Source organism: Pleurodeles waltl, chromosome 12 (genome assembly GCF_031143425.1).
Source record: "Pleurodeles waltl isolate 20211129_DDA chromosome 12, aPleWal1.hap1.20221129, whole genome shotgun sequence".
In the NCBI taxonomy this organism is placed as follows: Eukaryota; Metazoa; Chordata; class Amphibia; order Caudata; family Salamandridae; genus Pleurodeles; species Pleurodeles waltl.
Window position 1 is genome coordinate 248,130,802 of NC_090451.1, and position 25,461 is coordinate 248,156,262.

General features: G+C 42.2%; 1 protein-coding gene across 1 annotated transcript in view; it reads left to right on the top strand.

Moving 5' to 3' along the window:
- ABCC12 (ATP binding cassette subfamily C member 12) overlaps positions 1-25,461 on the top strand; it is a 599,698-nt gene that overhangs the window by 409,853 nt on the left and 164,384 nt on the right. The window contains exon 24 of the mRNA XM_069217731.1: positions 21,970-22,059. Coding sequence (XP_069073832.1) covers positions 21,970-22,059 — 90 coding nt within the window. The remainder of the gene's footprint in view (positions 1-21,969; positions 22,060-25,461) is intronic.

The following is a 25,461-nucleotide window of genomic DNA, read 5'->3' on the forward strand; positions in this document are numbered from 1 at the left end:
TAGGATCAATTTGGGTAACCAAGTGCTCCATTCTTAGTTGTTGGTAACTTTTCTCATTTTTGTTCTAAAAAAGTGTATAGTGCAGGTTGGGTTCTGCCTAATGTGGATTGATAGGTATTGTGCATTCTTCCAGTGCACTGTTTGTTTTGGTTTCCAGTGCCAAGGTTCTGTTATACCTATTTCCCCATATTATTTGGAATTTGAGTTGACGTCTGTGTTCTGAGCGATGCAGTCTGCAAATCCAGATGTCTTCGAAATTTTCCATCGGAAATAGGTTTGTCTTCATTTTGTTGGCAGAAAGGACTTTCTATTAGAAAATGGTAGTGGTTGGCTACCTCTGTGACAGGGACATAGGCTAGTACCAATGTATTTTTGATTTCAAAGCAAAGTGGCTGTTTGTAGAATATTCCACACTTAGGGCCTCATTACGAGTTTGATGGTCTGGTGGTAAGACCGCTGCTGTGGCGGCCCCCATAAGAGTATCATGTTGGTGGTCATACAGACCGCCGTATTAAGGGGCTACACAGCCAGGACTGCCGAAGCTCAGCCAAAATTCTGACACCACCAGGATTCTGGAGGGCAGGAAAGATCCATCCCCAGCATCACCAGCCTGTCAAAATTCCTCCGAACCAATTACGACCCACAAAATACAATAGTGGTTCTCCCATGAAGGTAAACCAATGATGGTATAAACTGTGGGGGTCGGCGGTCTACACAGCAATACACCACACCACATTGGATAGTTTGAATTCCTTACACCTGACACACATCCACATACCTACAAACTGTATTATTAAACACACCCCTTCACACCCCACAACCTTTTACATCAAAAATGCTATACAAAACAAGATAGAGGCCACACACTTAAATTAAGGACCATTGAATAGGCACCCCTCCGTACTCCAAATACCACTCATCACACACCTGCACATCATACATATCCCACAGTTCTTTTATCCACACATCATACAACACCCATCACCCACCCACAACATAGCACCCATACCCCATCACATGTTTTTTTCTCCTTATCATGTTGTCCACTACTACCGTGCCCCACAAAAACATCCCTGCTTCACAGAAGATGAGTTGAGGGTCATGGTCGATGAAATCATCAGGTTAGAGCCACACATATTTGAATCACAAATCCAGAAAACCTCTATTGCCAGGAAAATGGAGATGTGGCAAAACATAGTTGACAGGGTAAATTCTGTAGGCAGCTATTCATGCACAAGGGAGGGCATCAGGAAGAGGTGGAATGAACCCAGGGGTAACGTATGTTCCCTGGCCACCAGGCACAAGCTGGCGGTCCTCAAGACTGGCGGTGGGCCCCCACCTCCTCCCGCTACGTTCACATCATGGGAGGAGATTGTCTTGGACATCCTGCATTCTGAGTGCTTGACAGGAATACCTGGGGGAGTTGAGTTGGGTACGTCACAACACTGAAAATGTCACCCTAAAGTTCAGTCTTGCATGCTCATTGATCACCTGTTGACGTCTTAGCAGCCAACACACTCACCACCCGGGTGTCCAACTGCCAAAATACCTCTCTCTGGCATACCACATGTCAACTTAACTCACCTGGGGGCACAGTGTCTGTGAATGGCGTGGGTAGTACAGGGACTGACAGCACTATAGCTCCCAGCAGGCACAGTTCTACCATCAAGACACCAGAACAGTGAACCAAAATGAAAATAGGCTCGCATGTCAACTATACGATCGACTAAACACACCTGAATGATGCACAATACCACGGTCTAGGGCAATGATAGCAAAGACATGGGCATCTGCCAGTATAATACCACCAACACACAGCTGTGTCCAAAGCTAAAATGTGCCTTTTATCTCCCAACACCCATTGAAAGCTGCTCACCTTGGAGGAACACACATATCTGCAGTGTGCTGTACTAGGTGTAACCTGATATATATGGCCATGTAGATTGGTTACCCCTAAGCTGGTGTACAGGTCAGTTTCCTTTCCACATTCTGCAGCTGTCTGGTGTCTCAATACTGAACTATTGCTAACTGGGATGTAACATGGACAATATTAAGCTATACAGCAAACAAGATATTAGTCTATCAACAGACATCCACTTTTCAAACTAATCTGGTATCCTGTAGCAAGGTGTATGTCATAGGAATTACCTGTATCCCGTATAGCTCTACCCCAGATTTGTAAGCAGGTGTCACTGTCATATCAGGGAATATAGCTAACTCCTTCTACACATGGCTCAAAGCATATCTACCTGTCAAAAGTTGATACCACATGTTGCATTACAATCTGTAACTGTCCCACTTCTTCAACAGGCCACCTAGCCATTATAACCAGGAAGAGGACACCTGAGACAGCTACTTCCCCCCGGATGAAGCCCTCAGTGAGGACAACACCCCTGGATGTGGGGTCATTAAAGACGACTCTGGCCCATTTGGGACACTTGGTCAGTCTACAACTATCAGCCTCACCCTGCCTATATCGACTCTCTCTGCCCTGCTGCTTCTACATCCCAAGCAACCATTCACTTCCAAACCTGTGTTCCAAGGACAGTTAATACCATCATGTGTCCCCCAGTACAGGTACTGGAATCATCACTAGAAAACCCTGACAATGAAGGACCTAGCACCAGTAGAAGTGGGCAAACTGTGCCAAGGGCACAGGCACGTGGGGATCGAGTGCATGGGAGGGATGGTGTAGGCCAGCTAGTTCAGGCTCCTAGGGATACTGGCCAGGAGACCATATCCTAAGTATTGGGTGCCTACCAACAGTCCTAAGGTATGATGGACCAAGTACTTGCCATGATGGGAGAGATAAAGCAGTTGCAGAGGGACAACCAACAGGAAGTCATGCAAAAGTGGGAGGCCCACAATGCCACCATGGCCTCCCTAACAGGGGTGCTGGGAGACATTAATACCACCCTGATTAGGTTATGTCCTCAACAGCAAACCCCTTCCATTGGCCATTGAACATCAGGCCCTTCTACATCTGTGGCAGCCAGTGGAATGGAGGCTCTGCAAGGGGAAGGACGTCCCTCAGACACCCCAGCCTCTGTAGCTGAAGAACCCCTCTGCAAACGTGGACGTCCACCAAAACATCAATGAGAAGCAGATGCCAAGACTTCAACCACTGCCAGGAAGTGAGCCTCTATACATTGGTTCCCCTTGTGTGTCACAGATACACCCTGCTGACTGTATTAGAACCAATCTCCATTTTCCAATGGGACAAGCATACTGTACTTTAGACTATAAGTGTTGTAGCAGCTAGCCTGATGATTGCAGTCACCATGACTGATTCCTTCACTGTGTGCATTTCATGATTTGATTCCATTTCTAAAATATCCATGAACACTTGTAAATAAACACTAATAAACCACATGTCATGTTTGCGAGTCATTTGTCAGTTATTTTGAATAGTTAACTGGGAAATGTGTTGCTTACACATTATATTCACATATGTACTAAATCGGTTAAGTCACGTCTCACAGGTACTTTTTGGTTCAGATATATGTACATTTATACAAATGGACACATTCTTAATCCCATTATTGTACTTCCCTGCACATAGGTTGACAACCTGCAAATTATCACACTGTGCAGCGCAGCTTCACAATTGAAAGCTACAGCATTGGTGTGAATAACAAGCACCCCATAGACTAATGAAGTTGAAGACATGTCCATACAAATAGGCAAATTGATTGGTTGGTTTTATTAGTCATCAGCTAAAGTCTTATCTTATTCTCATACCATACCACTCAAATGACCATACCCCATTATACAGGCAAAGTTCAGTACAACTGTCCCCACTCATTTTTCCTCCCACATACCATGATCAGGTATCTGTAGGCATGCTACTCACCTGTGTCAGTCTTTACACACATGTACAGTGGCCCGCAATGAGGTAACACATTGGCAGCTACATACAAATTAAATAGCATCTACATCAAACAAATAAGAAGGTAGAGGTTATGGATTGCACAGGATTATATGTGTCAGAAGCACAAGATCACACATTTGACACCCTTGGACCCAGATAACATGACGCACAGGTCAAATGTTTGGAACAGTACACTACCATCACACTGTCCTGAGAGTCTGGGCATGGAACTCATACACCAGCAATATGATGACATACAGTACCTGGATCTATCCATGTTCACCTCACATGTCAGACCTACATATCTCACCTGGCTGTGACACAAATCAGAATTGACCAAATGGGGATGACCTTGTGAAATCTACAAAGTATAAATGTGATACAAAAGGTGTAGGCTGGTAATGTATTCAATAGAACCACTGATTGTGCAGTGTGATAAACATTAAAACAGGAGATCATCACGATAATCACAACTCCAAGTACAATTTAGCATGCACTCCTAAGCTATGAACTGTTAAGAAACTAATAAGCTCTATGATGGTCATACCAAGACCCCTCTCAAGCATCTCTAAGCCACCCAATAACCCACTGAGTCAAGTATGTAACAGAACAACACATATCTACAGTCAGTTGAACTAATGGTTAATGAGATCTACACAGCTGTCTCCATCTTCATACTCTTCACAGTCATCCTCACTTGGCATTTCCGTATTCTCACCCACTGGAACTGCTGGCTCCCCCTCATTTGGTATATATGGGATCTGGCATCTCAGGGCAAGGTTGTGGACCATGCAGCAGGCAACAATGATTTGACTCACTTTGGCGGGTGAGTAGAGGAGGGCTCCACCAGACTTATCAGTACAACAAAATATAGCCTTTAGGAGCCCAAAAGTCCTCTCCACAGCACGCCTTGTCCTTCAGTGTGCCTAATTGAAGCGAACATCCCCTGGCATGGTTGGATACCTCACTGTTGTCAACAATTAGGGATGGTTTGGGTAGCCAGAATCCCTTGTAAGGAATTGTTACATGTGTGCAAACATAAATCTTTCACATTTAGTAGCAGACATGATACTGATAGACATCTCATAGATTACTTACCAACCAGCCAGGCCTTCTCTGTGCACTGTTGTGTCATCAGCAGTGGAATACTGCTGGTCTGCATGATAAATGCATCATGAACTGAACCCGGGTACTTTGCAAATACTTGGCAAATGTAGAGGTCTGCCAAACAGACTACTTGCACATTTATAGAGTGGAAGTTCTTCCTGTTCCGATACACCTGTTCATTGCCATTTGGGGGAACCAATGCTACATAGGTACCATCAATGGCTCCCCCCACATGTGGGATGTGCCAAAGCATAAACATCTGCCTTCACGTGGGCCAAATCCTCATGTTGTGGAAATCTAAAGGAGCTGTCCACGTGTTTTAACAATGCAGAGTACATCCTTCAAGACCAGACTGAACATAGGCTGGGACATGGCTGCAGTTAGAACCACAGTTTCTAAAAGGACTCCGTGGCTAGGAAACGCAGCACTGATGTGACTTGTACAATGGATGATATGCTATTTCGATAATGAATAGCAAGCATCAGATCTGGCTCCAGCTGACGACACAGATCCACGATTGTCTGCCTATCCAGGCAGTAGATCTGGATGACATGTTGATCCTCCATGTTCGGTAGGTCTGCTAGTGGATGGTACACTGGAGGTTGTCTGACCCTTCTCATTCCAGGATAACTACATGAAGGCATACAAGAAGGTATGTCAATCACTCATTGTGTCCAGTGTGTGAATCCACATATGTCACACATGATGCGTGGACATGGTATATGAACTAGTTATACATGGTACACAGGACATACATAGGGAAATAATTGCTTATTGCTGCAATGTCACCCCCTTACCTCGATATGACTAGGAAATGTATATGCATGTTACTGAAAGTCTCAGTGAAAATGACATTCATGTTTCACACATGATAGGCACTAATACCATCTATCCAATTGTCATGAGGGTGCAGGCCATGCCACTAATAATATATAACTCAAATATCAAGTATCTTATATCTTTTATATTAAATTGGAATTTAAATACATGGTTGCTCAAAGCCAGCACTGAAAACTATGGCGTAGATATGTTTCTGACCTCGTTATGCATCTTTATTTGTACTTTTCCGACCATCTAAGGACCTTAAAATGGCAGCTGCCTGACCTACTATACTGGACAATAGGAAATTACATACGTCCGCTGGCGGAAGTCAACATGACAGTAGACGGAAACTACTGCGGTGGATATTGCCATTGGAACACATTGCTGCCTTTGGTGGGCTTGGGCCAATGGAGATGTCCTCCGGCGGTGATGGTGTCTTACTTGGTGGACATGACCGCCATTTCATACTTCATCTCTCACTTGACTCCTGATACTGCTGCCAGCAAGAACCCCATGACTTGAGCTGCTGAGTACTGCCTCTGGGAGCAATCATGCCATGTCCTACAGGTGATAGGGCCCCTGCGTTCCCACCTGAGGAGCTGTAGAAGCTGGTGGAGGAGGTCCTACCCCTGTATGAACAGCTCTATGGTGCACCAGAGGAACAGGTAAGTACACCATGTGCACAAACATTTCTGTAGCCCAACTATACTTTGTGAAACTAACCAAAGACTGATGGACTACATTTCTGATTGTGTGCTCAAAGTCTCTAGGGTGCTAACATTGTGATAGAATGGGATGAGTTCCTGGTCATGTACTTACATTTTATGACAGATTGTGAGTCCTGAGACATTGTGGAGAGTGTTTGATGTATGTTCTCTGACCCACCGTGTAACTGTTTAACAAGGTTAGTGGAGTTGGTATACCAGACACCTTCTGAAATAGCATATATGTAAATGTGTTTGTTGTCTGGTCGTATGTGATAACATGACAGCTGGTGCTGGAGATGCATGTTGTCTGCCTGTTTCCACCTCACATCTGGCCTGACTGTATATGCTTATCTATCAGTGCAGTGGATGGTAAAGACAGTCTACGTTTTGGCTTCTTGTACTAACTAGTTATAACCCTGTCTGTTGTGATATGGTGCATGTGGACATGACATACTTTTTTATCTATGTGATCCATGCAGGTCAACACCCATCAGAAAAAGGCGATCTGGTGTGCCATTGCCAAGAAAGTGCAGACCCTGTAGCATACAGGCGTGCACATACAAATGTATTTAGATGCATGTTACTAAACTATGTTGTCCCCTCAGTATAATTGCATATAATGGTGCACATAGGACTGTCATATGTGTACTACTATACTGCATTTTCTACTTTGGTGATTGTAGATACCCACCAACAGGTCAGTCCTCCCAATTTAATGGTGGTTATGTATGTGAGTCTTTGATCTCTGCCTCCTGCAAAGTCTCAAGATTCCTGTTTATGGGCAACAGAGTCAGACATATTCTATTCATCACAATCTTGCTAATGCTTTCTGATACGTGACAGCAGCAGCATGTGAGGCTGTGATGTCCATCTGATATGTCACATGACTTACAAGGTTAAAATCTTCACACCTGTTACAAGGTAATCCTCCTTGGTAAGTGAGGGATGTACATAGATATTTCTGATGCCTCATCAGAATAGACAACATACATGTTGGATAGCATTGAGGTATTCCAACATTTCTCTGGGCATACGCATATTGATATCAGAAGCTAAGAATGTTACAACCTTGCTTATGTTCTGTTAGTGGAAAGTGGCCACACAGCACTGTCCTTGCGCGTACTGTTATAGACATAACACATAGGCAATGGTAGCCTATTTACAGTTACATTCTTGACAGATATGTATCAACATTATGTATCATTCGAAAGGTTCAGATAGGATTAAACATTGCAAACAGTTATGTATACTTGCTGTTGCTTTGAAGGATGTGGCAAATCAGTCCTAGCTGTTTTGGAGCCTAATGTTGGCATTGAAACCTATGTGGTGCAGGTGTGGTAGTCCACATACACATGTGAGTTGTAATGTAAGTGTATCTGGTATTGTGGCTTGCATCATAGTAGGTGTACCTGTCATGTTAGCAACAAATGTGCTTTGGCCCAGAGATTCCTACACAGATGTAAGGCTTGGCATGTCTGATGTGTGTGTGTAGTGATGTACCCACTCAGTCAGAGGCCCAATGGTGCACTAATTGCATGATTAGATAAGTCTGATTGTCATATTGCTCCATAGTGTAGTTGTCCATATTTCTGGTACACTCTTTTTGACATCTTGCGGTTGTGTGTTGGACATAGCTAACTTACTTGACTGATGATGTTTACTGTCAGAAGTCCAGTGACCTAGATGACTTGGTCCACCTTGTATTTTCAGTCCTTGATCCATCACTATTGGTGCATGTATGGGTGACGTGTTTAGACTCCTTCACCTTATCTTGCAATGTATGGCAATTTGAGTGCTCGCAGATTTGCATATGTCTATTGTGTATGGTAATAAATATGTGAAATGAAGAAGGTTTGGCTTGTCTATACTAGGCTTGCTTGCCTTTACTTTACAACTGATGTCAGAACCATGGTTCACTGACATCAGATTAAAATATTTGTATGTGTTCAGTATGTGCTTTTGATCAGTGTAAAACAATTTCTCATCCCTAAACTATTGCTTCATTGGTGCTTGACGATGTTGTTGTGGATAGGGAACCTGTATCATGTGGCAAAGTCACCTTGCAATGGTATGGTCAGTGTGATTGGTCTACCTTATTCATAGTATTGTAGATGTCAGTTAGGTAGCTTAGCTGGTATTTGACAATGTTCATATTGAGGGACATACATCATATTTTGTTGTGATATGATGCTTGCACTTTACTGGCACTACCTGAGGGTGTTGGTGAACGGGACATATATGTATTGTATGATGGAAGTGAAATCTTGTGAATGTGATTATCATACCTGACTTTGACCTTTTTTCAGCATCAGCACTGGCAGGCAAAGGAGGCAGGGCACAGCTGAGTGGGGAAGTTTCTGGCCACGGGCCCTCCAGTCATGAGAGCACCATTACCTAGTGGCCTGAAGGGCGAGGGGAGTGCCACGGGGGAGACTTGATCCAATACATCTTCTTAGGAATCCTCTTCCAGTGACCATTCCCTAGTGGTGGCGGGCCCATTGGGGACTACCCCTGTACCATCTCTGTCTGACACACTGATTCTATCCCCACCCTCCCTGTAGCTCCCCACGCAGTTGGCCATGCCTGACCATTCAAGAGGGTAGGGGTCTCCTTCGCTTCAGGCACCTCTGCCCCAGCCTCTATTATCCCTGCTATCCTCAGTGAGGTTGATCTCTGTCGTTCAGTTAACCATCGTGAATGCCATTCAGGAACTGGCAACTAAAATCCCACAGACTAGTGCGTTCCTGGAGGGCATTCACAGTACACTGGCTGGCCTACAGGGCTCATTTCAGGCTCTGGCCTCCACACTGGTGGCAGCCAGTCACCTTTTGTCTTCTGACCCTTTTTCACCTTCCTCTTCCAAGTCTCAATCCCTCTTCCCCGACCCAGTCAAAGCACACACACGGACAGGTATGCATCCACCTCAATATCCAAAGGTAGCACAGACAAACATAAGCACCACAAGACATACTACAAGCAATCACACCGACATCATCTACCTGCAGATACAGTAACAGTCAGTACCTGCCCTGACACCCCTAGCATCACAGACACAACACCTGGTCAGACATTCATTGACACAGCCACCACATCTATTCTACCCACAGTCAGCACCCCAGCAGACCCTCAGACATCCACCCTAGTCACACCCGCAGACACCACAACCACTGACATGCCTACATGCAGCACATCCGCCATACCTGTAGCCTCCACACCAATAGTCAGCCACCCGCCCAACACAGCACCTCCACCCCTTCAGCCCAAGACACATAAATGCCCACACTCACCCACCCAACAGACACCCACTACCCACAAGCACATCTCCCACAAACATGCTCCCAAAACATCCACACTGACACATTAAACAACCACTCTCTCACCCTCCACACCCAAACCCCCTTCAGCTGAAAGTCCTTGTGTGTCTTTCCTTGCAGAGTTTAACCTTTTCCCTACTCTTTCTCCCCTGTGATACCCCTAAAAGGTCCGTTACCCTCTCCAAGTCTATCCGTTTCACCTGCAAGGCCTCTGCTACCCCAGCCAGCACCCATGCCCCTCCCCCGCCAAAAAGAAGTCCACCCTTCCCAAAAACATCACCCCCCCAAAGCCTAAGCCCAAACCCACCAACCCCCAAGGATCCTTGAGGTGCCTGTCTGCTTCCTTGATGCCCCTACCTGTGGAGGTTAAATGGCAGTCAGGAGTCAAGTAGGGGCCCCATTTAGTGCCTTTCGTACAGTTTTTGTACAGCGAGGACTGACCTATGACCTTGGACAATGTTTTTTTTTTTCAATTTAGCCATAAGGTTAAACCAACCAGTTGTTGGTTGTGCCTTTACATCTTTGCCTTGCATTTTCTTTCCTAGGTTATAGTTGTTCCTGGCTGACATGGGTTGTGTGGCAGTGTTTGTGTGTGTGCTGCTTCATGTTTCCCATATTGTCTGAGCAGTCTGTGAGGTTGTGTGCAGTGCTTTTATTCTCCAGGGATAGGGTGTGTTCTATGTAATGGGTATATGTCTGTGGCTGAATTGTTGTTGTCTTAGTGGTGTGTTGTGTTAGTGTTGATATGTGTTTGTTGTGGTGCTGTGTGACTTTGTGTGTATGGCCTGTTTGAGTCTGCATGTATTGTGCATGGCATAATGGGTTTGGTGTACTCTGTGTGTGTGTGTGTGTGTGTGTGTGTGTGATGTGTATGTCAATTGCTAGGTTGTATCACGGTGTAATTGTGTGTGTTTCATCACAGATGGTTGTATATTGTGTTGTATGTGTGTGGGGTTCCTGGCCATTGTCAGTTGTGAGTGTTTGACGTGTTCATATTTGTGCGGTTGTGGTATTGTTGTCACATATTTGTTTGGTGTATGTGAATTGGTGATGCTGGCCCTGTTTTGCTATGCATAAGTATGTATTATTGACATGTGGTGTATGTGTGCTAGATGCAGTGTGCGTGCTGTGTATATGTGGGTGTATTTGTTGTTATATGTGAGCGTGTGTGTCACTGTACAGTTGCGTGTGAGTATAGCCCTTGCACCCCACTCCCTATGGTATGTTATGTAACAGTTCAATTTCAACAGGTGAGTGTGTGTACTTACGGTAGTTGTCTTTTGGTGAGCAGGAGCAGTGGGATGACGTATAGTAGTGGTTCTATGGCAGTTCCAAAGGAGTATGGCTTCCTGGAGGTGAGTGTCTCGTTTTACTCTGTTTGTGTCTACCTGGTGTTCCGTGGTAGTCTGACCGCAATGGTTATGTTGGCTGTATGCAACTTCGTAATGAGTCAGGTGGAAACATGTTCTCCGCCTGACTGATGGTGGCTCTAATCGACTTCGGCAGTGCCGGTGGTGCTTTGACAATATTCTGCATGCATCACTGCCAACGTCATAAGTTGGCGCTCTTCTCCACCAGCCTGTTGGTGGTCAGACCACCACTGCCAACATGGCGTTCCTCAGACAACCAAACTCATAATGAGGCCTTTATTGCAGATTTTTGGAGGTGTCTCTATGTACTTTGAAATTATAGTGACCCCATTGTGGATTGGAAGGCATTGTGTTATCTTCCACTATGTTGATTGTTTTGGGTTCCTCTGCCAAGGTGCTGTCATAAACATTCCACCATGGTATTTGGAATTTGGGTTGAGGTCCGTGCTCTGAGCGATGCAGTCAACCAACCCAAGTCCCTTTGAAATAGTTTATTGGGGGAGGGTAGATTTATCTTAATTTTGTTGGTAGAAAGGGCTTTTTATTAGTAAATGATAGTGGCTGGCTACTTCTGTGACAGGGACTTAGGCTAGTGCTAGTATTTATATGATTTCAAAGGCAAATAAACTGTTTGTAGAATATTCTACACTGCAGATTTTTGGAGGCGTCTTCATTTACTTTGATAGAAATTATAGTAACACCATTGTATTTGTGTTTGCTATTGTTTAGGATCTCTTAGTAAGTGCCGTTGTGTTTATTTGGCACTAGACTATATATAAAAGGGATATTTGGGTTTTGATATTCACCATGTTTGGTGTATATCTGAGTGAACGGTTTGGTATACATTTGAGATCTATTATACATATTTCACATTGTTTCAGTTTTAGTAAGTTATCGGCTGTAGTAAATATTATGATTTATGTTTCATTATTTAGGTTGTAATATAAGAAGAATGGTTCCTCATTATGTGTCATTGTTAAGTGTACAAGTATGTGCACATCTTGGTATTTTCTAGGGGCAGGTGGGTTATCACTGGTGGCTTTATCTGACAAAGACTTCTAGCTGCAGATTCCTTACCTTTGAATTTCCCTGGCACCAGACTTAGGCCCTCATTACGAGTCTGACGATCATCGGACCACCAGCCTCACTATGACGGTCTTACTGCCGCAGACCCAGCAGTAAAGACCACCAAGTTACAAGTTGTGGGGTTTGACACAAGCCAAACCTTCACAACACCGCCTGGCCCGCCAGTACGGTCGCACCTACGCTGCCGACAGTGAGCACCTCCAGCTGGCGGCAGGCCTCAGCCTGCCAGCCGGATTAGGAGGCTGCAGACCGCCAGGCTTTCCGTGACGGTCACCCCGCCATGAAAACCCAGGTGGTAACTCACCCAGAGACAGGAATCCCCATTCCTGTCCCTGGCCCACACACCGCCATACGTCTACACACATGCACCCACACACGTCCACACTCTTACAAACATGCACCCCACTCACACATGCACTCGCTACATACACCCCCATTCACTTGGACACACACACTCAAACATGCACACTGAAACACGCATTCAGGCACTTAGACGTACTGAGGCACACCAATGCAAATGCACACAAGCACACAAACACCCCCATTCACGCGCACACATGCACACAAACATTCACATTCAATCACATACATGCCTGTATAAAAAAAAAAACTCCACATACACGTACGTATTCACCACCTCCTCTGCATACTCGCACTCATACTACACCCTGCCGCATACTCGCACTCATACTACACCTCCTCCGCATACTCGCACTCACACACGCAGACACCCCCCACCCCTGCATCAAACTACCACACACGCACTCACATACGCAGGCACGCACACACAGACACCCCCTTGTTGGACGATCACTTACCTTCTCCATCGAGGAGGTCATCCGGGAGGGGAGGGGTCCTGACGGTTTTGCACTGCCAGGACCACCATGCCAGCAAGACTCCACCAAGGCATATTACGGCTTGTAATATGGCGTGCAGAGTCTTGCTGTGGTGGAGGTGCTGGTGATGCAACTGCCTCTTTAACTCCATCAGCCAGGCTGACATAAATAAGCGGAAGTCCACACACAACTCCAAATATGGCGGTATTCTGGCTGCAGCGGCTTCCACGGTGTCTGAAAAAGACCAGCAAAGTTATAATGAGGGCCTAACTCTGCAGGATTTTTCGTGAGCAGTACCCGTGTGCACCTGTAAGTGGGCTTTCTTCAGTTCTGCATGTTGCTGTCGGCATCGTATGCGCTTGAAGTGACTTTGCGGTCACCTATATAGGCAGCACCTCAGTGAGTGGACGTCTGTTTTTTTCTTTCTGCGACAGTTAGCGAATATGTGGGAAGAGCTACCCCTCTGTCAGTTTTTGACAGAATTTTATATTGTTTTGTCGAAGTCATCGGTGTTGAGGATGTCTTCAAGGAAGACATGTTTTAAACCATGTGGCACCAGTCACCATGTCATGCTGGTTACAGACCCCCATTTGGTCTGTTTGTCGTGCCTAGAGCATGACCACAACTCCAAGTCGTGCTCAGACTGGTGTGCCATGATACCAAAGGCTTTGTGGGATAGGTCCCTGGAGCTGCTAACAGCCGGAAGGCAACACCATGTTGTGCAACTTCTCGCAGGTCTTGGTCCCAATCTGGGGGAAGGTTGCAGGACTACTACAGGAGCCCCAAGTTCTCTTCGTCCCATTCCAAGTCCTCAGAACACTCTGGGAAGAGGCACAAGAAGCACAAGAAATCATAGTGTGCTTTGACTTCTCCTTGTCCGTCAGCCGACATGACGAGTACAGAACATCAGCTTTCCCAGCATGGATCTGCAGAGCATTGTCTACATCAACTTCACGCCTCCCCATTTTCCGGGAGCCACAGTGACTCCCACTCAGGTAAAAGACTTCTAGAAGGCCATGCTACACATATTCGAGCAAAAAGAACAGTTGATGGACAGAATGTAGACCAAATCAAACGTTCATCCCCAGACACAGATCTGGGTTTCATCAATCAGTTTTTTGGCTCACCATGCCATTCCAGTTTGGACCCAGCCATATGCAAATCAGTCTTGACCCTGTTCCCCATGGGAACAGTCCAGCCCGAACTGCCAGGCCAGGTCCTCCTTGCAACAGAAACAAGCATCCTGAAACCGGTTTCTGGGTATCACCCCTCTTCAGCCAGGCTAGCTTTCACAAGTTCCCCAAGCTTTGCGTGGGTGCGGTGCAAACCAACCTCAGTTGGAAGAATCCACCATCATCTCCTCCACTGGCAGTCCATAACATTGACAAATGGGTCTTGCACGTCATTCAGACAGGCTACTCACTCCTCTTTGAATCTTCCTCTCCTCCTATACCTCCAAAATATGATTGGCTAACAGAGGATCATCTTGCCTTGCTCCACGCTGAAGTTGAAGCTCTCGTGACCAAGTTAGTCCTACAGAGGGTTCCGATATCAGAATTAGGCAGTGGTTGTTATTCTCTCTACTTTCCGATATTCAGAAAGAACAAGGGTCTTTGGCCTATTGTAGACCTCTGGACCCTCAATCTCTTCCTCAAAAAAGAAACATTTAAGAAGCTGACTTTGCCTCAGGTGTTGTCTGACTTCGACCAAGAAGCCTGGATGGTAGCGTTGGACTTGCAGGAGACATATTTCCATCTTCCAATCCTGCCTGCCCACAGATGATACCTGCGGTTTACGGTAGGCCATGAGTACATTCAGATCATCTTGCTCCCTTTTGGACTTACTAGCGCCGCTTGCTTTACGTTAGTTTTTGTAAATAGATTTATTAAATGACTTGTAGATATGTTTCTCCCTTTACCCTTCATTATGCTTCAGTGGGACCTTAACCTGGTTCTCACATTCATAATGTGTGCTCCTTTTAAACCTTTGCATAATTGTCCCCTCCGGCTGCTCACCATAAAGATGCCTTTCTAATGGCAGTAACATCTGCCTAGAGAGTGGGTGAGTTGCAGGCTTTGACATCCAAGCCCCCATTCCTGTCTGTTTCCCAGACAAACTGGTGCTTCACACTAGGGCCTCTTTCCTCCCTAAAGTGGTGACTCCATTCGATGTGGGCCAGTCAGTCACCCTGCAGATATTGGCTAGATATTGTCTCTACAAGATAATGCTTTACAAGTGGTAAGTAATGTGTTCTTTAGTTAGTGCTTATCAACGTTTTAAAGTGGCGATAGATGATAGTTGGCCTGTTATATGTTTGGTGACTTTAGGTAGTATATCTTTAAGGTTTTTGCTTGTGGATTTCTGTGAGCTAGTGATTGTTCTCTGATATCCTGCAGTAGCTCTCATACTTCTATTTCTGGGGTGTGACTGTGCTCTATTACACGAAAAATTACAGCATCACCTTTAACAGTTTCCCTCCCATAACATGCATCCGTATAATAGTTAGTACATTTCCAGTGTATAGTTTCTGTTGAGGCAGGTTATTTGCTGTAGGTGTAGCCCATGTGATTTAGTAACAGCTTTTCTTTCTGCAAAGTGATATACTTTGCAGCTTCTGTCATTGTATCTGAAAGTAGTGTAATAGTATCAATATATTGAATATTTTACCTTTTGCCTATTTATTATTTATATTTAAAATTATCACTTCTATTTTGTATACTTACATGTATGTTGTGTATAAATGTGTCTCACAATTTTGTACCTTTTCTGTTAGAAGTGTTCTTATTTAGAGCAGGAGTTTTCTTTTCTGTTGAATGAAAAATAATTGTCAGTTTCACTTGAAATATTAATTTGTTGTTAGTTTTTAGATGTTGAGGTAATTTGTTTTATTTTTGATTGTTATTTAGGTGAGTTTATACGTTTGTATTCATTTAAGTATAATTACTTTCTTATATTTTTTTTAAATATTTACAGACAGTTTATCTCCATTTCTGTATGTGGGTTTTTCTTTTAGGAAGGCTATGTAAAAAGATAGAAGTTATATAATATTTTATTATCATTTGTTATTTGAAGTGTTTAAGTTTAATAACAATTACATCTTAGTATAAATATAAGTTTTACTTATTTGGTTAGGTAGTTTTTTAAATGGATATATTTTTTCTGTAATGGTTTGACGAGAAAATCCAGCAGTGTCCTCGTGTACCTTTCATATTGTTGGTTTGTTGTTTGTTTGATTGTATTAGTTAAAGTTGTTTATAGTTTTATTTCCTTGGTTGGTTTAGTTTTAGTTTGATTATTTTCTAATTAATTTTGTACTTTTACGGAAAATGCTAATTCAGTATTATTTTTTATGTATAATATATACGTTGCTACTTTTGAATATACTTTTGAGTATAAGGAGCATAATTATGCGGATGTTATGAAGAGCGCTAACAGGGGTGGGTAACTGGGAACTGAAATTGTGACAATGTGACGTTTTGTGGATTATGCGTTTATATTCTGTTGTATAGGGACTGAACATTGATTATGAAATGCAGTACCTCTCCGCACTATAATGTGCTGTAAGTATATTTTCCAAATTTGTGTTCCATCCACCTGGTTATCCTGAACTTATATCTTTTTCTTCTATGTTGAAGTGTAGTACTGTGGGGTATCTCCTTCCTTTCTCCTTTTTAACATGTTTTCCTGTGACTATATTTTGCCAGATGTAGACATATTATAGATGGAGTGTAAAAACTCTGTTAACTTTGCCTCTTGCTTTTTGGTGTGGGGATACAGCTTGCATGACGAGATATCCGAGTGATATGAATTATAGTACACTCATTTTTGGGTGGTGTGTTGATGTAGATCGGTATAGGAATTTGTGCATAATAGCCCACTGTGGCAATATTGTATTTCATTTTCTCAGGTTTCGGTATGTACTAAATTGGTTTGTTTAGTCTCTTTTACGTCCTCTTTCCTTGGTACCTATTCCTACTCTTGGCTTACTTACACTGATAGAAATGCGACCCACAATTCAAAAAGTATCAGTTTGGAGCTGACACTTTGATATTTGTATGGGGTAGGATAGTTTATGTATGACTATGGTTAAGGAATGACTGCTCAGTAATAGATTGCTGTTTTCCCTTTCTGCCTTGCCAATACTGAGCACAACTGTGATTCTCTTGACTTTGTATGTGTGTGTAATAAATATTTATTATATGTTTGATGCAAGATGTTTAGAAATAGACTTTGTAGAAATACTTCTGTGATGCTGTTGTTATAATTTTGCCGTTATGTGAGGCTATTTAGAATATGATAGCGACACACTGCTGTTTCCCTTGCATTCTTGCCAATAGCGGGCACAACTGTGTTTACCTTGAGTTTGAATGTGTGTGTAATAAATATTTATTATATGGTTGATGCAATATGTTCAATAAATAGACTTTGTAGAAATACTTATTTGGTACAATTGGCATGGTTCTCCCTTATAAAAGGCTATTTTGCTTGTGTTTTTGAATCCCATAATTTGATACTGACCTTTTTCTGTGTTGATGTTTTGATCATTTATGGTCTATTTGCCCATGGCAGTATGCCGATAGTGGGCACAATTGTGAAATCGTGGTTGTGTGCTTGTGTACAGTTTGCAATACATTTTAGATAACATATAATAGTAACTTTTTAAATGAACTAACATGGTACAATCGGTACGATTCTACCTTATAAATGGTTGCCACATTTATAGCTTGAAACCCATGATATGGACACAGGTCTTTACTTTGTGTTGATGATGTGGCACATCATGTCCATATTTTATTGTTATTAAATGGTCAAAGGTCTACATATAGTGAGGCTATGGCGCCCAACTAACACGCCAATAGTACATGAGGATGCTTGTAGCCCTCTCCTTGCCTTTATCCTTTGTATTGCAGTAAGTCCATGTGTTTTTGCAAATGTTTTGATAAGTTTCATTTTGCGTATTGCCTGAGAATGCTTGATATGGGTGCTTATGTCATTTCCTAAGTGTACATGTTTTGCTGTGACATGAATTTATCAAATGAGGATGATACAGCCTCTTCCTTGCCAACCGTTGTTAGAAGCAGTAAATGTATGCTGTACACTTTGTAGGATTCTGCCCTTATGAATGCTCTTATGCTTATTGACTTTGTATGCGTAACATGGGGTTTTAAGGTACTTGCTCAATCATGCCAGTTTTGTTGTAATATTTGTTCACACAATAGTGACGGTACTGCAACTTGCCTACATATCCCTGTTGTAAGGGGAAAGTCATAAGATATTTACTATGTTTTTTCTTATCTTATTGATATATGTATTTTATTTTTATTTGTGTACAGTTTGTGCCCAGTGATGTAAATAAAAAAATAGAAACTTTGGTTTTGGACATTGTTTGTGTATGAGTCTGAATGTATGACTCTAAGGTAGAACGGATAAGTGTAACGATATATCGCTGGGATATTTTCTTATTTGAGGGACATTGAATGGAAGGATATCAATTTTGTAACTGCCCAGTTTTAACTAATTACTCAATGAGACATTTTGCACTTTGGTGTTCAGTTATTTTATTTGTTATATTAACCTACAATGCTATTGGATAAGATGTGTGTGGTTTCCTTTTTTTTTTTTTTTTTTTTTATTGGACACACAGCGGTATAAGAATTAATCACAAAGAAGACATCATGTTCAATACATAAGAATTAATCACAAAGAAGACATCATGTTCAATACATAAATCTCAAATATCCGTTATTAAAATATTTTTATACACAGAGTAGAAAAATATTCATGTGAAAAAAGCGGGAAAATTCATTAGTAGCCTGGTTTTTTGATCAGTCCACTCTCAGGGACCTGAAGCCATGAGCATAATGGTGCCCACATTTTGGAACCTTTTTCATAGCTGTGACACCCTTTATACTATGTAAACAGTATTCCAGGTGATATGCAGATAAGAGCCGCGTAATCCATTGATTCCAAGACGGAGGATCAGCTTCCCGCCAATAGATGTGTGTGGTTTCCATTTGTTTGTTGCAGGACTTGAACACTATGATGCACACTTAAATTTCAATATGAACATGGACTAAGGTTTTTTCTGATAGGTAGGATTTGGAATTCAAGTAAGTGTGACAATACAGCTTTATGAAAATATCAGAATTTACTACTAATTGAGTTATTGGAATATGCTTAGTGATCTAGCTGAGTATGGGTTATTAATCCTAATTGATATCTGATGATAACAAATGGTCTGTTATTTAGTTTTTTACCTTTTGCTTTTCAACTATGCATTTATTATACATTATGACAATATTATATGTCAAAATTAATTTTAGTTAGAGTATCAGGGTCATTGTTTATTCAGCTGTTTATGTGTTATCTCTGAATATAATACTTTGTGTGTGGATATAAGTAGACATTTCTATTCTGTGTTTCAGGATCTTCGATTATTTTATTTTGATGCATTACTTTGGCATTGGGTAATAAGTTGATACTAGGTAAGACACAGAGGTCATATTAGTATATAGCATTGATATTTTGACACTTTAGTGGTAAACATTTTTCTGTTTCCATTTTTTTCTTTTCAAATTTACTTTCTTTTGGCGTGTGTTACTTGAGGTTTCCTGTTATATGCACAATTGATTCTTTGATTGAATGGATGGAAACACAATTTTTGGGACATATTTACATACTGGTTTATTATCCATGTAGTGCAATGTATCTACTTGTTTTCATTGCGTTTTTCTTCTTTAGCTAGTATTTGTGTCTTGTGTATTGGTGATCGACTATTTTGTGCATGTAACATATTTTAGTTTTGATTTAAAATTTTGTCTGATTGTAGCCCTGACAAAAACACGTGCTGGCTACAATGTGAAGATTCACTAGAATCAGATGAAAACCGAAAATGGAGAAGTATTGAACAATCAGGATTTACTTCACTGAACTTTAAATATATTTGGTTTCTCAGGTGTTGTCTATTTCTTGTTGGAAGTTCTATGCTTCCATTTGAAGTGTATGGTGGCCCTTGCTCCTCCCTGAAGCACCACCTGTTATTCAATAATATTTGATTACTATAAGCATTCATGGGATTGTGCTTCTGTGGAATCTAGCAACCTGTCCTGTCTTTGATTATTATTGAAATATGTTGTGGAAACACCCCGTGCAGCCAGGTGACTACTAGTCTTTTCAAAATTACTCGCTAAATGGAGAGTGGTCAGATAATGAATGAGTGGTCTCATCCCCAAGTTAATTTACTCAAACATATTTTACATTGTGTAATGAAAATGCTGACAACAATGCTGTCCTACTGCCCCAAGCCATGCCTCTGTGATGTATGAGGTCCTTTTAAAAGTATATGCTACATAAAAGAGAAATGTCTGCAGACCCTACAGTTGTGATGATGTTTAGTTAATTCTGTATAACCCGCGCAGTATTAGATGCATCTGTAATGATCGGGGAGATGCCACCTGCAATTGTTAGGCTTGTAACTGATCATATAACCTTAGTTTATATGCCTGAACAACTTATGTGACCTACACATTCTTCAAATAATGTTGTCACTTTTCTTGTTTGTACTCCTTATTCAACAAAACCAATACATAGAATTTAAAATAAATTAAATGTTCTACCAGTGGGATAATCATTGTTTGGCACCTGATTCTTGAACTCACATACTTGCAAAAGCATATATGATCACTATATCTTTCGGCTCTCTGTAGTTATCATTTTTCCAATACTAGAAAATAGTGGAATTACCAAATTTAAATGACTAACTATTCAAAGAAGACTGCATGTAGGGGTACTGATGCCAGGTTAGTGGTCCTCACTTTAGACATGCACTAACAGATCTTGAAGTTGTGTGCCCATTTGAGAGACAATATGGGAATCAGGAAAGCACATCACCTTGCCTCTACAATGTGCCAGTTATTTGAGATTATTTTTTTTAACCTGTTGGTATTTCACTGAAGATTGTTATGCATGTAGTATACTTTCAGGATGCCCTGGCCTATTTAGTGAATAATACATCAATGTTTGAGAACCAAGCACATACTTTTGCACTTTGTGTCCAATATGTAGGGATCCCCCTTTGCTTCGTTTGTGACATAAATCATCACATTTTAAAAAAAGAAGCCATTCTTAGTTATAAAACTGTGATGGTTTTCACCAAATTGCCCAAAGGAAAGATTGTCTCTAAAAAAGTATAGGATGTATAATGTTTTGTGTTTTAGTCGTATGTTTAATGCAATCTGATTTGTGCAGATTTTAACTGATAGTTGATCGCCTTTGTAAAGTTGTGTTTTGTAAAAACATTCTAAGGTCTAGAGTGTTTCTGATTCTCATCTTCTTTGAACTTAAGGTTAGTGCTTTGGTAATTGGAGTGGATTTGAAAGGACATAAACATGTGAAGAGAAGAGATCTAAAATAGGAAACTATTGTCAATATACCTCTTCCATGTGGTGAAGCTTTGTTAGTGTAAATTGTGTTCAGAGAGGTAATGTTCTCTTCAAATCCTACTGCAAACAGGTCTTTCTTTTTAAGAATGTATTGAGTCATGACATAGCATGTTACTATATTGTAAACATAAAGTTTAGTGATGTAAATGTGCTTACTGTGAATTTTACAAGGTATTCAACATTTTTATCGGTAGACCAAAGCTGACGAAATACATGTATTCATGAATGCATTGGAGAGGGGTCAAATTTATTCTTGCGATCATGCTTTATGTTTTATAGTTATTCTACTGATGTCGTAACTCATGTCAATAAAGATTGATGAAATATAGGCCATGTCTAGATTATTGTCCATGTGAAAAAATACTAATTACTAATGAACATCTGTCTATGATTCATCTTTTGTTATCTCTCTTAGTTTGCTGGACTACTGCAGATATGTGTTAGAATGGCAACAGAAACAGAATCGAGGTTTACATCTGTGGAACAAATCTTGGAATATATCTTGGTGGGTATTGTAATACAGAATGATTATGAAAATTAAATAGAAATTAAATAGTTTCATTTTATCTCACGTTTGAGTTGAGTTGTGTTTTGTATGAAAAGCATTTAAAAACAGTTGTATATGTTGGCACAAACAGTGATTTGCCATTTATAAATAAATAAGTTTCAAAGGCTGACTGACAAGCTTTATGTAAGAACATCTATGTTGCAATCAATCAAAGTGTAAGGAATATGAAGGAAGAAGATATGTGCATTCTGATGTCTGTGCCTCTTCAGCACTTTTATCTTTGGGATATCCCTCACCACACATTGGGACCTGAGAAATCTTTTACCATGCTGTGACACCGTTTTTGTCTGGTGTGTTGCACTGAGGTCTTGTAATGCTGATCAGGCTTAGTGACATGAAGCATATAAATTATGCCTCTCAAAATGAACACTTTTAGTTCACATACTTTTTCAGCCCTGCAAGTGTCAGAAGGTCAGGGGTCTGACAGGAAACTCTGCTAAAAATCTGTAGAGGGTATGCAGCATCAATCAGAGCCTATGTTCACAAATAAATTAAATTTTCCTCTGAATTATGCTATTTCCAAAGTGGATTCTTTATCTTTAAAGGGATAACCAGAGATGCATTATGAATGTGAATGAGAATATCTAAGCTATCCAAAATGTGTTTAACTAATGATCTTCTTAACAAGATTCAGTCATTTTATCCACTAAGTAGAAGAAACAGTACTTTGTAAAAGTTTTTTTTTTTTAATTGCCTTCTTGTAAATATCATACAAAAGTAAACTCCTCATTAATGCATTATTGGCTGGCCACTACTAGAAGAGTAGTGTGTGATTATTTATTTTACGGCATGCCACTAGCTGGTGCCTAGTATTCCTTGATACCTGAAAAAAATTCCCTTTTGTGACAACAACATAAGATGAAGTAGCCCCATAGTTGACTTCAGATAGTAGGTGACCCAAGTAGCATATATAGGTGTCCTATTTTTAGGATTTGCTATGGCCACAATGGAGTCTACATACTCATTTTGAAGTTTAATTTTCAGAAGTAGGTGATAATGAGTAGAAATCGTCTAAATCCTATTTCCACTTTCTCCTTAAAAGTAGGTTGGTGCATAGAAAGTCTCTCTCCCTGCAAAATATTTTCAGCTACATAATTTACGTTGTCAGTGTACAGAATGGCTAGCCCACTGCAAAAATGTCACAGGGAAATTTATTGGCAGTCACTGCAGTTCTTAAAGTCATTAAGTTCAACATCACAGCAGGTGCCAAGGAGGGTAGAGAGCCAAGGAGGGAAGAAAATAACAAAGGTGACTGGAATGCCAAAGCTAGGTGTGACCCAGGGAACAAGCAGGAAGCCATTGCAAGCAAGAAATTATGCCAGGCATTGCCCAAAGGGGAAACTATGCTTTTAAACCATTACTACCTTCAATGGTCTAGAAGTGGCTCCTCAAATAGAAAGTATAATTTCTGCTACATGCAAGTGTGTGTACCCCTATTTTCAGCCTTCCCAAACACCAAGCCCCTGTCCTCCACCAGTGCCACAAGTGTCTGTTTTGAGTGAGGTTTACTTTCTCCCTAATGTTCTTCCACAGTGAATGTATGAAACCTCTCAACTTGTTTCTTTGTCTTAGAGGAGTTGCTTTGGTGACGTGATGGTATTTACTCACAAGCTCTTAACAGTGGGAACGTAAGGGAGAACTGGAGAATTACTAGCGTAATCAGGCCCTCCGTAATTCCCCATTTCTTGTGGACCTTCAAGGTCCAAATTGCAATGGGCTAGATTTTCGCAATGCTAGAGTTACTGGTACCCTCAGTATCAGTAACAATGTGGTGGGGAAAATCCAAGGAATCTCCAAGAATCAAAGCATACCCACAGACGTTTAGAGATAAAATGGAGCAACCACCGCCTACCGTCCACCGATGAAATATCAAGAACACAAGGAAGAACGCACTCCGGAAGTGCATCAACTCCTTCGCACACAACTCAAAGGAACTTTTCTCAGCCATCAACGTGTTAACAGATCACCCCCCCTCAAAGCCACCAGCATCCCCCCATCATGGGACCTCTGCAACAAACTTGTCTCCTTTTTCCACCACAAGATCCAGGACATCTACGACACCTTCCTGTCACCTGGCACCTGGCACCAGAACCTGCAACCGGCAGACCATCCACGACTGGTCCACGCTCACCACAGAGGAAACAGTCAACATCATGAACAGCACCCACTCTGGAGCCCCTCAGACCCCTGCCCACACCACATATACATCAGAGCCACCGCATCCATCTCCCCCAAGCTTAGTAACACAATCAACTGCTCCATCAGCACGGGCACCTTCCCTGAGGACTGGAGACACACATAAATACGCCCTCTCTTGAAGAAACCTTCGGCCGACACATCAGAACTAAAGAATTTCCGTCCCATCTCGCTTCTACCCTACCCCGCCAAAGTACTAGAGAAAGCAATCAACGCACAACTACGGAATTTCATCGAGTCCAACAACTCCCTGAACAGCTCCCAGTCCAGCTTCCGCAGCGATCACAGCACAGAGACAGCACTCCTGGCAACCAACAATGACATCCGATTACTCCTAGACCACAGCCACACCACAGCACTCATACTCCTCGACCCCTCAGCAGTTTTTGACAGGGTCTCCCACTGCACTCTGTGTATCAGACTCCATGAATCCGTGGAAGAGCCCTGGAATGGATCCACTCCTTCCTCTGCGGGAGGACACAGAGGGTAAGACTCCCCCCCTACACCTCCCGACCCACAGGATTCAACTGCGGAGTCACCCAAGGATCCTCACCGAGTCCCACACTGTTCAACGCATACATGGCCCCTCTTGCTGCCATTGTCAGAAGCCATGATATGAACATCTTGTCACATGCCGATGACACGCAACTCATCATTTCCCTCACCGAAGACCCAGACACAGCCAAAAGGAACTTTCACACGGGAATGGAAGCTGTCGTCACCTGGATGAGAGAAAGCTGCCTCAAGCTCAACTCCGACAAGATGGAGCTCATCATCTTCAGAAACGCCACCTCAGCTTGGGACAACTCCTGGTGGCCCACATCCCTCAGCACCCACCCTGCACTGACCGAGCACACCCATAACTTAGGAATCATCCTTGACTCCTCCCTATCCACGACCCACCAGGTAAACTCTGTCGCCTCCTCCTGCTGGCACACACTCCGCAAACTCTTAAGGATCTTCAGAGGGATCCCAGCAGATTGTCGCAGGACAGTCACCCATGCCTTAGTCCCGCTCGACTATGGCAACACCCTCTATGCTGGCACCTCAACTAGGAACATCAAAGAACTTCAACTAATCCAGAATACTGCAACCAGACCCATTCTGGACCTCCCTTGCTGAGAACACATCTCCCAACACCTG